At 42.4% G+C, this 16,839-nt stretch overlaps 1 protein-coding gene across 1 annotated transcript in view; it reads right to left on the reverse strand.

The window, feature by feature from the left end:
- Positions 1-12,462: 12,462 nt before the first annotated feature.
- Positions 12,463-16,839, reverse strand: part of LOC103079005 (dipeptidase 2-like) — a 5,184-nt gene continuing 807 nt past the window's right edge. Inside the window, 9 exon segments of the mRNA XM_082931484.1 lie at positions 12,463-12,825; positions 13,199-13,375; positions 13,496-13,536; positions 13,539-13,564; positions 13,867-14,008; positions 14,234-14,363; positions 14,669-14,795; positions 15,120-15,199; positions 15,728-15,863. Coding sequence (XP_082787610.1) covers positions 12,463-12,825; positions 13,199-13,375; positions 13,496-13,536; positions 13,539-13,564; positions 13,867-14,008; positions 14,234-14,363; positions 14,669-14,795; positions 15,120-15,199; positions 15,728-15,863 — 1,222 coding nt within the window.

The raw sequence follows: 16,839 nt of genomic DNA on the forward strand, positions 1-16,839 counted from the left end.
CCCAAAAATCTAGTCGCTCTCTTTCCAGAGTGATTTTTCTGAAAAAGGAACAAATTTTTCTTATAAAAATACCTGATTGTGTTATGAAACTTTTCTCTCTTCTAAGTTACCAGTTAAAATCCTTAATGGATTCCCATCTTTATTGGAGTAAAATCTCACATCCAAGCTCTCTTTGTCCTTTTGGGCTGCTGTAAGATTATACTGCAGGTTGGGTGGCTCGTAAACAACAGGAATTTTTCTCATGGTTCTGGAGGCTGCAAGTTCAAGAATAGGGTGCCAGTATGGTCAGATGAGGGCCCTCTTCTGAGTCACAGACTTCTCATTGTATCCTCACATGGCAGAAGGGCTTAGGGAGCTCTGTGGGGTCTCTTTTATAAGAGCACTAATACCATGATCATTTCCCAAAGGCCTCACCTACTAATACTGTCCAGCTATGGAAATTAAGATTTCAATGTATGAATTTGGAGGGGAACACAAACACTAGACCATAGGACTTACTATACATACATGGACCATTCATGATCTGGCTTCTACCACCCTCTTCATTGTCTTCTTTTCTTACACTCCAGTGAGCATTGTTTTATTTTTATTTTTTTGCTGTACGCGGGCCTCTCATCGTTGTGGCCTCTCCCGTTGCGGAGCACAGGCTCCATACATGCAGGCTTAGCGGCCATGGCTCACGGGCCTAACCGCTCCGCGGCATGTGAGATCTTCCCGGACCGGGGCACGAACCCCTGTCCCCTGCATCGGCAGGCGGACTCTCAACCACTGCACCACCAGCGAAGCCCCAGTGAGCATTTCTTATACTGATTATGAATGGAACTTCTTTCTGCACTGATCCTTAACCATTCATTTTCTGGCAACCATGAATTTATCTTCTCTTTTCCTCAAAACTTCACCCTTCCTTCATGTTACATATCCATTTTAATTGCCTTCTACAGGAAGCCCTACTGATATCGCCAATATACTACTGTCCACAGCATGAATTAAAGACTTACCGTGTCTTCCTATAGCACTGTGTAATAATTTTTACTGTAACTATGGATTTTCTTATTTGAGTGTCACAATACATTGAATTCTAGGTGGCACGATAATGATTTTAGTAACAGTAACACTGGTGCCTAGTTTAACCCATGGCATACTTTAGGTGTTCAATAAATGCCTGTTGAATGAGTGAATGAATGAATGGTCAATTTGAAATCTTAATAATGTTAGTATTCAAAAATCTGTTAAAAGTTACCCACAGTTTTCCAGAAGATTAGGGACTTAGGATCTTAAACATGATTTAATAGAGGAAATTTTTACTCATACATCATCCTTAAATACCTTAAAGTAATACCATTAACCCAGGAATTCAAGGTTATCCATTTGGAATTTAAAGCCAATAATTAATACCTCCTGCCCCGACTGTATTAGATGGTTTCAATGCTCCATTCATATCTCCACAGCACTCATCATTCCAGTATATGCTGATAGAATCATGCTACCACCTGCAATTAACCACCTTAGGGCAGGCCAGAAGTGTACAGGAGTTAATGTATCTGGGTGTAGCTTTCAACCAAGGACAGAGGGGACTGGAAGACAAGTACTTCAAGTTTCTCACCGATTCTTGGGCTAACTCTGAGACATGTTCTGTAGAGTTTCACAGAACTCCCCTGAAGTACTGGCAGCAGTTCCCTGCAGGAGTAATTTATTCGGTAATGCACCTCTGTTGGCTTCCTTCCATGCCTCCATTCTCAATTCCCACTCCACTTCTGAGTATTCTGGAAGCACCTCCCAGATGAACAGTTTGCATTCAAATTATTGCCTCAGGTTCTGCTTCCAGGGGAATTCAATTGATAGCCTCCTAACAATCCAGTGCTCCTTACAGAGCCGTCACTGGTACAAGTACCAAGGCATGGCACATTACATATCACTCCTCCTAAATCTTAATATTTTTAAACAGGTAGAAAAGAGCATGACCTTGAAGTGAAAAATAGTTTATGTGAGAAAGGCCAATGGATAAAGGGAAGGAGAGACAGTGCCATTTGTTTTCCATTACTGATACTGTGAAATTTATGGGCAGATGGTTTAACAGGTGTGACTATAATTTGAGGAGCCTGCTCCTTTGGTTACAGAAGATTCTTGCTTCAGAAGCGGTGGCTACGGATAACTTCAAAGTTGTTGCCTCAGTTCATTAAGAGGAGAAACTATTTGCTGTCAACTTATTCTTAGGGAAGCTTATTCCTTAGTTTGATGATGATTCGTGTTATGAATATATAAGAACCATTACTGGTTCTTACTTTCCATATTCAGTGCACCCCATTATACTTCTATCCTCTTAACATCTGGATATCTGTTACTGCTACTGTGGCTGGAGCCTTGGAGGAGGAAAACTATCAACAAAAAAGGTAAACAAGTGTTAAAGATTTTTAGCATACTACTGAGACTTTTTATCTACCATAATCATAAGAAATAATAATTAAAATTACTTATAGCCTGGTCAATGAGACGTTGAGTAAATCTTGGAAGCATCCATGTTTCATACAGTTTCAGGGGATGGATATTTCCTGTTATTAACTCTATATCCTCTTCAACTGGAACAGAGAGACCTTTCTCTGTTGAAACAGTTTTGTCTTTTTCCTGGGCCTTTTCAGTTTTCTCTTATTAGAGACTTGTAAAGCTTACATATACAAACTTACACATACATGTATAAAGCAAAGAAGGGATAGTCTTGAGAGGACACTGTTTTGTAGCAGGCACACAAGACAGATATAATTCCCTGATTGCATTTGCCTCCCTAGCCCCATCTCCTTTGTGGAAAGCATCAGAATTCTGACTGGTCTCTGCACCCCACTGACTGGACAGAACACTGCATTGGCATTCTTAGGGAGCACTGATGGTTGCTCCAGAAACTGTGGTTAGAGCTTGTGCAACCAAAGTGCACAGGAAAGAAACAAATATACTTAATTTAACATACTTTGTTTTTCTAAATTAGCACTTATTCCCTGTAAGAGGTTGATTTCTGCTTTGACAGGGAGTAATCGAACTCTGTATTCAACCAAACCATAAAATTAAAGTTAACATACCTCAGCTTATCATCCTACTAGAAGAAATGTACAAAATTTAAAGTTATTTTTTAATTGCTGCTGTTTAGAATGGCTGAAGTCCATTTGCTGAACTTGTTAAAGAGCAGTGTTAATGAGGGTATTTTTCTTTTCTTGTTTTTCCTACCACAGCATGAATTCTCAGCCCAAAGTGTGCCCTGTTTCCCACAATAGAGACAGGGGGAAAAGTGCTAGTCTCTCACCACAAAGCATGAGACAACTACAAATACTTCTCTCTCAGAGTTCACACTGATGAGAGTCTTTGTGGAAAAGAACTTCCTCTTTTTGCAGGAATACAGTAGAAATGCAAGTTGTATTCTCCACAATTTCACTACTAGAAAAATAATTTCATAGTCCATATTTTTTATTGGTCTTCTTAAAAACATATACAGTGTTTACAATAAGGAGTAAAAGAGAAGATTTTCAATGCAATATTTCAAGGAGCATTTTCTAAAAGCAGGATCCAGTCCCAACTTTGGAAAATCAACAAACACCTATGAGATCAAAGTCACCTACAAAAAATTTTATTATGTTTTTCTTTCATACTAGTTTCCTAAAGATGCACTGTTACTTCTTGATAATGTAATAGACATGACTATATGGTGGCCATTTGAGGAAGGAGTAACTCTTACATAAGTGTCTAGTGACATTATTTCTTTTGATACAACACCTCTTGGTTTCAGAGACTTGCACAGATTTCCTCTAAATGAATAAACAGTAATATTTTTCTATCAATTAGTCTAAAAGTAGATTTAGAACTCTACTTCTGAAGCAGTTTTGTTAAGTAATTATTGGTCAATTTTCTTTCTGATTTGGTACTTCTTTCTGCAAAACAAATCCCTGTACTTAGAACAATTAATACCACCATCCCTGGCTCCTTGATTATTACACAGTGATGTTTCTTGAGAAAAAAAGCTTACCCTTTCTTTGGGGAAACTTCAGTCCATGAAATAAAACTTCATTAAAACTAGATCTGTTTCTAATGCCAGTGTGATGCAGATCAGTATCCCCTTTCTTTTGACTTTCCAGGCTGTGTGAAGAGAATGGTATGGTTTGGTTTAGGAAGGGTTGTAGCTTAAGAGGATTGCATTATGTTTCTGTGTCACTGGGGGATTTTATTTCAATATTATATCCCGTTCTGTAAAAACACCATCGTCATTCTCTTATTATTAAATAATTAAACGCTGCCCTTTGTTTACTTTCTCCTTCTGATCAAAGGATTCCTCTCCACTCTAGGCCTTAATCTGAGTTCCAATTCATCAGCTTGTAGTAGCTACACTTCTGATATCTGAAGTCAGACAGATATGTGTCCCATTTCTGTCTTCATCAGTTATAATTTAGCCTGATATATGCATACCAGAGCTGGCAGCGACAAGCATTTTGCTTCTCCGTATTTTCCCAGGGTTCCTTGCATTTTAATAGAGGATCACAATATTTTAAGTAGAGTTGGGATGGGGTGGAAAGAAAGAGAAGGAAAACATGCTTTTAGGAAAGTCTGAAGTACAAATCACATGGAGGTAACTGCTTGAGAGAAAACCACCCCTGAGTATTGTCAATAAAGTAGCACAAGAAGGCAAACGAATAAACTGTTCACTAAAAATATTCTTCTTTAGAAGAATAAAATTCACAAGAAAGCGCCATTGCAAATAAAATATATTTGTTTTCCTAAAGGAAGATATTTGAAAAGTAGTAGTAAATACCTACTTTGACCTTCTGTGTCCCTAGTGTTCTATCTCCAATAAGTTTTAGGAACACTACATAGACGAGAAGCCTGAGTCTCAAAGACCATAAGTAAGAGATGGATTCCAGAGCCTTTGCAAGGTCCATTATGCCCCATGGCTTCCCATTGTTTGTGCTGTTCATCCAGATAGGTGCTTAGGATACCAGAATGAATACATCTCTTTCAAGAGGTTTTTAACAGACATTAGATAATAAACAAGTACAACACCTAACAAATAGAACAGAATGCTTTATTTAAAGCAGAAACAGAATAAATGCTCACCTAGTATTGTTTAAATCCGCTTTCAATTATTTTTTGAATCAACATGTTTATATTTGAGGGTATTTTCTTATTTTTTCCTAGTTCTCTTTACTTGCACCTCCTTTATCTCTTTTCCCATGTTCCCATGAAATGTTTATGGTTTCAAAAGTAATTACTTCTTGAAGAAAGTTTTTGTGTATACTAAGTGCTACCTAATGGAAGCCATAAGCATAGAGTCTGCTGGCATTTAGAGTGGTATAATACATAGGTTGAATCAAGTGGGAGAGAAGGTTAATCATTCTTTTAAACTTGCAGTGTTGCCGGAGGTGGATTAATATGCTTTTTGAATCTCTTATAAGCTGTAAGTCTCCTTGATCACAATCACTATGTTAATGGTTTAGGTTTTGAATTAGAGGTGTCTCCTGGGGTCAGCTGGGTCAACTTCCTTAATCTCTCTGGCCATATTAGGTGATAGTTTTTTCATTTCAATACATGATCTTTGTTAGAGGGAGTGTTGACTATACCAGACTCTTAACGCGGGCACCCAGAAAGTGGAAGAATCTCTCTACTGGTGATTAATCATAACTTTTTTCATTGTGAATATAGTCCTTCCCTTAGGTAAGGCAGGAACACCATGAAAAATAGAAGGTTCTCAGGTGTCTGTGGAAGCTGGAGTGCTCTCGACCTGTCAGCTCACGGGCAGAGCAGGCTTTGCCCACACACTAGAGAACAAAATGTGAAATGGGCACCAGCCAGCCTCTCCATTGCACAGGATATCCCTATTTAAATTTGACAACCAGGATATTTTACAATTTGAAATTCTTGTCAACTGGTTTTCTTTAGTTTCTTCTTTGGGATTAAAAGACTGAGAAACTTTTAAAAAAATCTGGAATTCTGAAGGTGAGGCTTAACCAGATCTACTGAGTCATCAATCAGCAAACATTGACCAACGCTTACCATTCCCCCAGTTACTATACTAAGGACCCAGACACGTCTCAGATAGTGGCCTTGCTCATTCACTGTATTTACAGTACTTTTTTCTAAATGTAACCAGAGCTCAGGTTAAGACAAGACATTGATTTGAGTCTGAAGTAAACAAAGCTGACTGGTCTGATCCCTTCAGTTCCCAGAATTATTTTGTTTTAGGTAGTAATATTCCCAGACCAATAGAACAAAGTCCTGTCGTCTATTTATTTAATATTTTATCAAAATAGTCCTTACCCCTTTGACCTCTAGTGAGGAAACTTGCATAAGAAACTGAAATATGCTTAGGTTCTATGGGTAAGTGCAGATAATGATATGAATGAAATTGAAAATGAAAGCCAAAGGTAGAAAAGGCAGTTCTGAATAGATTAAGTAAGACAGAGGTATTTGAAAAATCAAGTAGGAAAGATACCATAAGGAATAGAGAGCTTCTGGAAGTTTTCCAATAGATGAGGGGTTGGTACATCTTTTTTTTTTTTAAGAACATGTCTGGCAGTTGTATGCCAGAGAAAGTTATAAGGGGGTTGACTATATGCATGAAGTACACTGAGAACACTGTTTCTCTAGGCCACTGACGGTATTCTCCGTGTACATTCTATAGTACTGGAAATTAAGTTAGGAAAGAAAGGGTAATCTGATGTCATTTTAAATGAAATTTCACAAATGATTAGAGCTAAAAGGTGTCTTTTTTCACTCAGCCAACACGTTGAGCACGTACTATGGGGCAAGCACTGTGCTTATGGGTAAGAGATAAAAGAAAAAATAAAGGCCAGAGGAACTCAAAAGAGAGTGTGAGAGATGCATGAACAACTCATTACAATCAAATAGGGATAGGCTATTAAATAAATAGATCATAAAAATGTAACTTTGTAAAACAGAACTTGGAGTCAATAACCCTGCTAGGGGATATTGAAGAGGATGCCAACAATGAGGGGGTCTTGGAATTAGGTTTTGAATGTCAGTAGCCACGTGGAGGAAGGTCAGGGGCATACAAGGCAAAGGAACATCTTGGACTTGAGAACCAATACAGTATATTTAAGTGATTGTAAATGAGACTTTTTTTGACTAGAGCATAGGTATAAGTTGCCAAATGGTAGAAAATAAAGTATAGAAGTTAGGCTGGAATAAAAGTATAAAGTGTCAAAATTCTTATGATGAAAGATAGGTGTTTTCCTACAAAATGGGTTACTTATGAATATTTTAAAATTAGAGACTTCTGTGTAAAGCTTGAAAAAACAGTAAATCAGAGTTGTACTGAGCTCAGGCTTAGTGGTGAAATTTTCTGTATTTTGTTTGCCAGGTTGGATAGCGTTACAATTCTTTAACATTTCTTTTTCTTAAGTAAAGGCATCTGGTGAAAATATGGGATCCATTTGATCCTGGGGAAGTTTTGTCTTAACCTTTCTTCTATGTATTTTTTCTATTTAAAATGCTTTTGCAGAACCTAATCATATGAAGTTTGGATACTTGAAGTACCTGCTCATATTCTCTCTTTGACATAATGGGAGTAATTGGGAAGTCTTCTCTAATTTTGAGACTACCATGACTGCTCTCTTATGTTGGTTATTCCTGTAGATGAACCAATTTTAAGTTCATCTGAGTGATTAAACTTAATCCTCACAGATTGATTCAGCAGGTCTGAAAAGATATCTCAGAATATGTATATAGAGAAATAAACAATAAGAAACTACAGTAAGCATAAAAACAGATAAAGATCATTCATACTTTTTCATAAGATCTTATTTTCTCTCATTTCTCTATTATTTTTTTCATAACTTTTCTTTAATCATATGAGAAAGAAGGGAATTTACATGGCACAACAAAAGCTATGCAAAACTTAAGGAAACACAATTTTCTTAAATTTCTCAAACTTATTTGTATAGGATTCAGAATGCACTTAAAATGATTAAATGACAAGCTAATTCTTTTTTATTGCAAACTTTTAACCCCAATTAACCGAGCAAGAAATTGAGAGTCATTCTTTCCTCTTCTCCCCTCCCTTAAACTCTGATTGGAACAATTCCTAAGAGTTGTCATATATGTATACACACACACACACACACACACACACACACACACACACACATATATATGTCCATTCTTCTCTATGTCCATTGTCATATCTTTTACATTTCTTACTCAGATGTAACATCCCAGTTCACTTTTTCCCTGACTCCAGTATTATTTCTGTCTTGTTTATTCTCTGCATTGCAACCTAAATTTCACTCAACGGCTTACAGCTCTTTGATAGCTTCTCTTTAATTTTGGGGAAAAGGCTTCAAGCACTGTGCTCTTGCCTACTAGTCCACCCTTATCTGGTTTCTCTATCCTTAGCATCTCCTTCTTCCATAAATTTTCAGCAATAAATAGATTTCAGGGTTAGACTTCTCTTAATGCTGAACTTTCTCCAGGTTATGTCATCAATTTGTATCATTCTTTACTCATTCAATCCTTGGTTAATGCACTCTCATCATATAAGTTTCAGAATAAACATTGAATCTCTGGCTTTTCATGACTTCCATTAGAGATTAAATTCCCTTTCTATGTGTTCTTATAAAACTTGGCTGTCCAGTTACCTGTGAGAGGTATAGTTATATTTTAGAGTTCATTTCCCCTACTACATTGTAAACTGCATGTGAACAATGTCCTTATTTACCAGTGTTGTAGGTACTCAATGAATATTTATTCTGTTAAAAGATTTATTCTGTTAAAAGTTAAGAGACTGTTTATATTCCATAAATAAGAGAAAATGTAGCTCAGAACCAAGTAGTGGCAAGAGGTTTGAATAACAGTATAGAATATTGAGAGATAGTAGGAATTTAGGTTAGACAGTACTTGGTTACTGAATTAATTGTGAAGGTGAGGGATGATTATACAGAGTCCAGAGTTTTATTATTTTTTTAAATTATTTTTTATTAGAGTATAGTTGCTTTACAATGTTGTGTTAGTTTCTGCTGTACAGCAAAGTGAATCAGTTATTCCTATACATATATTCCCTCTTTTTAATATTTCTACCCATTTAGGTCACCAGAGAGCATTGAGTAGAGTTCCTTGTGCTATACCATAGTTTCTCATTAGTTATTTTATACATAGTGGTGTATATGTGTCAATCCAAATCTCCCAATTCATCCCACCCCCATCCCCTGCCCTTGGTATCCATGTGTTTGTTCTCTACATCTGTGTCTCTATTTCTGCTTTGCGAATAAGTTCATCTGTACAATTTTTCTAGATTCCACATATAAGTGATATTATACGATATTTGTTTTTCTCTTTCTGACTTACTTTACTCTGTATGACAGTCTCTACATCCATCCATGTCTCTGCAAATAGCACTATTTCATTCCTTATTATGGCTGAGTAATATTCCATTGTATATATGTACCACATTCTCTTTATTCATTTCTCTGTTGACAGACATTTAGGTTGCTTCAATGTCCTGGCCAGTGTAAATAGTGCTGCAATGAATATTAGGGTGCATGCATCTTTTTGAATTATGCTTTTCTCCAGGTATATGCCCAGAAGTGGGATTGCTGAGTCACATGGTAGTTCTATGTTTAGTTTTTTAAGGAGCCTCCATACTGTTCTCCATAGTGACTGTACCAATTTACACTCCCACCAACAGTGTAGGAGGGTTCCATTTTCTCCACATCCTCTCCAGCATTTATTGTTTGTAGATTTTTTGATGATGATCATTCTGACCGGTGTGAGGTGATACCTCCTTGTAATTTTGATTTGCATTTCTCTCATAATTAGTGATGTTGAGCATCTTTTCATGTGTTTGTTGGCTATCTTTGGAGAAATGTCTATTTAGGTCTTCCGTCCATTTTTTCATTGGGTTGTGTTTTTTTGATATTGATCTGCATGAGCTGCTTATATATTTTACAAATTTATTTATGTTTATGTATCTTGGAGATTAATCCCTTGTCAGTTGCTCGTTTGCAAATATTTTCTCCCATTCTGAGGGTTGTCAGAGTCCAGAGTCTTCAGTGTTTCCTCAGTATCCAACTTGGGCAACTGTACAAATAGTGGTGGTATAAATGATGTAGAGAGATGAATAGTGGAAGTAAGTATTGAAGGTAAAATTAATTGTTCAGTAATATCACATAATTAATTTTAAGTGTCCATGTTATATTTGGGCAGAGGTTTTCACTTGGCAATTAGTTAGGTTTGTAAGAGACTCAGGAGAGAGATATGTAAGTTTTAGGTCAAGATCTGTGATATATATGGTGGCTGGAATCACAAGAGTAGATGAGACCATCTATCAAGGGCAGAAGAGAGCTTCTGAGAAATACACATCTCTTGGGAGAGGGCAAAGTGAGAGTGCCCAATGAAAGTGGATGTCCAGAGGCAGGCGGAAGAAGTAGCAGATTAAGATGCTACTGTTGTTAAGGTGAAAGATTTTTCTGAGATGACAAATTTGATCAACAAAATCAAATATTGCTGAAAGGTGACATAATGACCAAACAATATTCATTCAATTTAATCACAATGTCGGTGAATGCAATTCCAGTGCAGATAAGTAAGAAGAAAATAGCAAAATTGTGTGAGTCACGAGGTACATAAAGATAAGAAAATACAGACAGTAAGAATAAATACAATTTTTGATAAACTGTACTGTGAAATTAGGAAGAGAGAAAAGGTAGTTAGAGAATTACTTGGCATCAAGCAAGAGTAATTTTTAATGGGAGGGGAGCAGCTTTTTAATGGGAGGGGGCCAAAATAAAATTGCTAAAGAGGAAAACCTTAACAATACCAATGAGATGGGAAAATGAATGGAAGATACTGAGGAAGTGAGAATAGGTATTTATAAACTATGTAGAAAAGCTATCCTTGTACGTAAAGAGAAAAAGTTATTTAGGGGTGTTTTTGCTTTATAGTCTGTGTTTTCTCTGTGAAATAAAAGTTTGATGGGAGATGATGTCACCTCGAGATAGGGCTCATCAAATATCCTATGTGCTTATCTACATTTTTCATCCCCCTTTGTAGTTAGACTGTTTTCCTTTGAATAGTTGTGGCCAGTGGCAAAGAAGCAGAATAAAGTGTATCACTTCTGAGCTGAGGTCATTAGGAGCCAATGTCCCTCTGGTCTGGTCCTCTGCTATTGTGACATCGGAGGTCACATAGTCCAGATGACGTGGCTGCAAGATGGATCAGGACCATGTGATCTGTAAGGGCTTTACTTAGTAAAGAAATAACTTACTAGTATTTTCCACTGAGATTCCTGTGTTAAATAGATCTCCCTGTGAGAGTTCAGAGAGCATAGCGAAGGCTGAAATGACAAAGACAGAGGGAGAGATGTTGGTAACATATGGAAGGTGCCTGGCAGATAATATATTAAATGGTAAACAAAGCTGCTGGAGTAAGAGAGAGAGTATATAAGAGATGAGAAGAAGACCAACTGTATGTAGTATCTAGCACTAAGGAGTGAGGAGAGAAACAACTGAAAAAAAAAAAAAAGAATGATCAGAAAGAAGCTAGGTGGTATGCCAACAGAAATCATAAGATTGCTATAAAACATAAAGGAAGGTAGTTTTAAAAGAAGCACCATTTAATGGAGTCAGTTGTTTCCCAAAGGGAAAATCCTATGGGAACTTAAAATAAACCATCTGATTTGATGACTAAACTTTTATGAAAAAAATGGAACCATTTCAGGAAAGTCATGGGAGAAGACGCTGTGTTACAGTGGGGAGAGTAATCAATACATTGGTGCCTTCATTTCCAAGAAATGCCAGTTAAAAAGTGAAGAGAGCATTTAAAGGGAAAGGATAATGTAAGAAAATTTAAAAAAAATTAATTAAGGAAACTTGAATAATTTCTAGACAAAGAGGAAGGTATTAGTGAAAATCAGAGAAAGCTATCTTAAGATGTTGTTATGGACTGAATTATGTCCCCACAAAAAATATATGTTGAAGCCCCTCTCAATTTTACTGTAGAAGATAGGAGATAGGTCCTTTAGGGAGGTAACTGAAGTTAAATGAAGTTATAAGGGTGGGGTAATAATCTGACAGGGACTGATGGTGTCCTTATAAGAAGAGGAATAGATTCCAGAGATCTCTCTCCCTCTGCTCATAGAGGAAAGGCTGTGTGAGGACACCGCAAGAAGACAGCCATCAGCAAGCCAGGAAGATTGTTCTCACCACAAACCAATTCTTATGGTATTCAATACCTTAATCTTGGACTTCCATCCTCCAGAACTGTGATAAAATAAATTTCTTCTGTTTAAGTCATTCAGTCTATAGTGTTTTACTATAACAGCCCAACCAGACTAATACAGACCTTCCTGTACACTGCAATATACAGAAGCTAAACAATGACTGTAAGCCAGAGATTACATCTTGAACAGAAGTGTAATGACGCTTATGGTACTCACAACTTCACGAATTTTGTCAGAAAGATGTGAAAAAAAGTCAGTCAAACAACAGTTCTGATAGTGGATATTTTCTTTCTGTTTTTGACATAAAGCAGTGTCTGACAGCCTCCCTGATACCCATCAGTATCGCAGTTTTGATTCTGTGGCTCCAGTTCTACATGGCACCAAGGTGCTGTGTACTGTCCATTATTGGGTTTTTGGGAGCTGTACCTATTGCCAACAGGTAGGTCAAACCACTGGGGCTCTTCTGAAGTCCTCTCCAAATTTGGACCCAGCTTCAGCTCCAAATCAGAGTTTTCAGAGAGCCCAGGGTGAGGCTCACCTGCCACAGTAGACACGTTGGCTAACGGGTTGCACTGCAGCACCTGCATGGACAAGGACAGCATCACGATGCCACCGTTCTTCTGCAGGGGCAAACCGGTGGACGGTCAGCTTGGTCCCCAGCACAGCCACCTGCCTGTTCACTCTCTCGGCCCCTGTGAGGAAGGTGTTCGGCCCTGGCTTTGAGGTCAGTCTTCTCCTCTGGATTCATGTGAATGGAGGAGCCGCAGCCCTGGTCTGGGTGGTGTCTTGGCCCTGGGTTTCCGGGTGTGGAGGAGTATCTTACCACCTAGAGCCCCACCTAGGGCTCAAAGGTTCAGGGGCTGTGTACCGTGGGTTTTGGGGGCAGAAGATATTTAACCTGGCGTTTGAGGAAATTGAGGGAGAAGAGGCTCAGGTTCAAGGGCTCCTGGTTTGAATCTCTTGCTTTAGGTTTGAGGGCCAAGGCAGTCTCACCAGAAGCTGCCGGATATCATCAGGAACATTCTGAGTGTTCTTGCACATACCCCGGGCAGCTGAGTTGGAGAAGATGGCAGGTGCCTGTGACACTTCTAGGGCTCGCTGTGCCACAGCATCCGAGACATGGGACAAGTCCACCGTCATGCCCAGAAGGTTCATTTCTGCCACCACCTTCTGCAGGGACAGGATGGGGAGAGGTCATCAGGGCTGCATTTATCTTGTGTGCATTTTTTTGTAGGGAACAGGTGGGGCTGTACATTCATGTGGGGCAGGGTATGAAACCCGGGTCCTTACTTCACCAAAGCCTGTCAGCCGACTGACATTGCTGTAGAAGGGTGGATACCCTTTGCTGAGCTCTGTGTCCTGCAGGATGCCCAGGAGGCAGTCTGACTGGTGGCCATGACTTGGCTACAAGAGCCTAGAAAGAGGTTCTGTCGAAACGTCTACACCTGCAACTACCTGGTGCAAGAGGAGGGATCCAAACTGGGCTGTGCCTGGCAGTAGCAGGGCCCTTCTGGGGATTCAGTCTTGTTCTGCAAACCTCCATTCGCCCCCCCGACCCCAGGTTCAGGGCCGGATCCCAGGGGTAAACTTGCTTTGGGCCCCAGCGTGATCTTGGGCAGATCCCTGCCTCACTGGGCCCTTACCATCTGCACTGTGCTCACCAGGGCATGTTGCAGGTTTGGGTGAGTGTCACATAGTGCACAGTCAGTGCATAGAAGGTATGCAAGATGGAGAGGCTACTGTCCAGTGAGTGGCCGCCCTCCACACCAATGAGGCAAGCCCACTTCCGGCTATTGTTGAGAGCTGGGGGCAGGTAGGTCAGATGATCATTTTCAGAGGCAGGGGTAGCTTACTGAAGTCCCTAACACCTACCGCCACCAGTCTGTTTACCTTTTTTTTTGTTGTTTTTTTGGCCGTGCCGTGCAGCATGAAGCCTCTAAGTTCCCCCACAGGGGATCAAACCTGAACCCCCTGCAGTGGAAGCGTGGAGTCTTAGCCTCTGGATTACCAGGGAAGTCCCCCTTCTACCTTTAACTGAGGTCACAAGCTCCAGCTCAGAATAGGAGGCACACATAAGGCGGATGAAGTGAATTTGTTCCAGGGTGAGGCGCACAGCATCCCGTTCGTGGGTCTGGCATGGGACGTAGGCTGACCAGAACTGACAGAAGGCCAAGGCTTAGTTTGGGCTTTGGAACTGCTTGGGCTTCTCATAGCCTCCTCAGCTGGCACAGCACTCACTGTGCCCAGAAGTCACATGTAATGCGTTGCTTTTTCTGTGGTACCTGGATGCCCGTCAGGTTTGGCTCACTGTGACCCCTGTAGCCCCCAGCATCCATGGCATGGCACTTTCTAGGTCACTATGGTAACTTAGTTCCAATGTGACTAACCTGTGGTCTCTGAAGCCCCCAAAAGGCCCCACATTCCCCAGCAGCCATGGTGGCACCCTGTGTGTCCCTTTGGTACCTGGGCACCTACGAGACCATCGTTCAGCCTGTCCAAGCTGGTCTGGCCATGGCTGAAACTGTGCAGATTAACATCCTGTAGCCCATTGTGGTAAAACTGCCTCAGGACCAGGGGCATCTCATTGTGGCTGGAGGGAGGTCAAGGCAAATGGGTGGGCTCCTTAGGTCTTGGGATCAGGCAGGACACATTGCCAGGCCTGGGCCAGCCTGGGGGTCCCCCACCTCACACTGTCTCAGACTATACTAGGAGCAGCTGCGGCCTGGGCTGAGGGGCTCCGACCAGGGAGGGGATGACAGAGAAGGGGAAAGGCATCTGTAGATGATGGACAGGACATCCAGGGGTGGTGTGAGGGAGCCTCCTCACTAGCTCTGCATGCTCCGGACCTGCTCCTCTGCCCAGGGCCAGGCTAGGCCCCCACCGGCCCCCAGCAGCCCGCACACACTGCAGCCACCCCTCCACAAGCGGGAAGTCCCGCATCAGGGCCCACGTGCGCTCCCGCGGACTTGGGGTGCTGGACGTGCCCGGTGTGGTCTGCACGGGTTACCGGCCGCGGCAGCAGACCCAGCAGGAGCAGCAGACACAGCAGAGGCCGCTGGCTGAGTGCGCGGGGACCTTCGAGGACCCCGGGCCGCAAGCTGCGCAGGGCCAGGCAGGCGGGCAGAGGCGGGTCTGAGAGGGGCGGGTGATGGGGCTATGCCCGTGGACTCAGGCCACCCAGCGGCGCGGCCTCGCGAGGGGGGCGGGGTGAGGGAGGGGATACAGCGTAACAGGACCCTGCGACCCGTGTGCGGAGAGCCGCGATCCACGAAGCCCGGCAGCCACAGGGCGGCACTGCCCTCCCGCCCCTTGCTCAGAGGCAGCTCCCGCGGGCTAAGCTGGCCTCTGCGGAGAGCCCACTCGCCTCCTATCGCGGGTTCCCTCCGCCCCCGCCCCTCTTCCCACTCCCACTGCTCCGAGGGGGCGCCCTCGGTTGCTCTCCCCCACCTCTAACCTTCCTGTCGAAGCTGGGGTGCTTCTCTCAGAGGGCCACCTTCAGCCCGAGGCCTCCCGGGAGCACACCTCGTCCCCATCTGCCTGCAGCCGGCCCCGCCCACCCCGAGGGCTGCCAGCCAGTGTCTCTGTGGCCACAAGTGCTCTGGGCTCCCGGTTTCCCGGTACTGGGCCATGGGGGCTGGTGTGGGGGAAGAGATAGTTTCTGGAAATAGAGGGGGTAACGTTGTGAGCTCTGGATTCAGGAAGGGGCCCTCTGCCCTCGACCTTCTCTCTCCACCTACTTGACTCCCCAACCTGCATGACCATTCTCTGGGCACTTCAACCAGCACCTGGGAACTATCAGGAACCTCCCCCACTTCTGTCACCCAGCCTCAGGAAAGAGCGCCCTCAGGAGTCGCTACACCTCCCCAGGGCCTGAATAGAGGGATTTCTGGGATGTGAACTGAACAACCTACTGGGGAGAGTCAGCGACCCTTTTACTCAACAGAGCGGGAAGCCAGTCAGCAGGCTATTTGAGTAGAAGGAAATGAAGTCGTTTCCATGGCAGCAGAGCCCCCACCGCAGCAATCTTCCTCCCAGAGGTGCTGGCTGACCTTCTGGCCAGGATCCCTCCTACCTCAGCGTGGAAGGCCCGGCCTCGTGGAGAACTATAGGTTCTGAGGAAGACCTGGCACCTGGGTTCTGCTGCTACACTTGCCTTATCTCGTGGCCCTTGTGGCTCTAGCTTTCCCAGAAACCTCAAGGGCTAAGTGCCTGTGCTTGCTCAGAGGCCGCACGCCATTCCCCATTTCCAGCCTCAGGCCCTCCCCCAGCTGCCTCCTCTAAGGACCCCCTCCCCCCAGCGCGCGCGCACACACACACACACACACACACACACACACACACACACACACGGGATGTGCCTTCTCACAGAAGCTCAACCACTGAGATGCTTTAGGGACTGTGCCCAAACTCCATCATCTCCATCCTCTCAGGATTTTGCTCTGATCCCTGGCACACCCTGGAGCTGTTCCACCTTTGGAACCTTTCCCGGGTGGCAGGAGTGCCTAGCACAGGGGTAGTGACCTAAGTCTGAGCACTGGCGACCCTAGAAATCTGTTACACAAAAACATTTTATTGAGCAGTAAGGGACCCCACTGGGGACAGAAAGGGCTGGCAATAAAGGAGCATGTGAACCT

This window comes from Lipotes vexillifer, unplaced genomic scaffold (genome assembly GCF_000442215.2).
Source record: "Lipotes vexillifer unplaced genomic scaffold, Lipotes_vexillifer_v1.1 scaffold923, whole genome shotgun sequence".
In the NCBI taxonomy this organism is placed as follows: domain Eukaryota; kingdom Metazoa; phylum Chordata; class Mammalia; order Artiodactyla; family Lipotidae; genus Lipotes; species Lipotes vexillifer.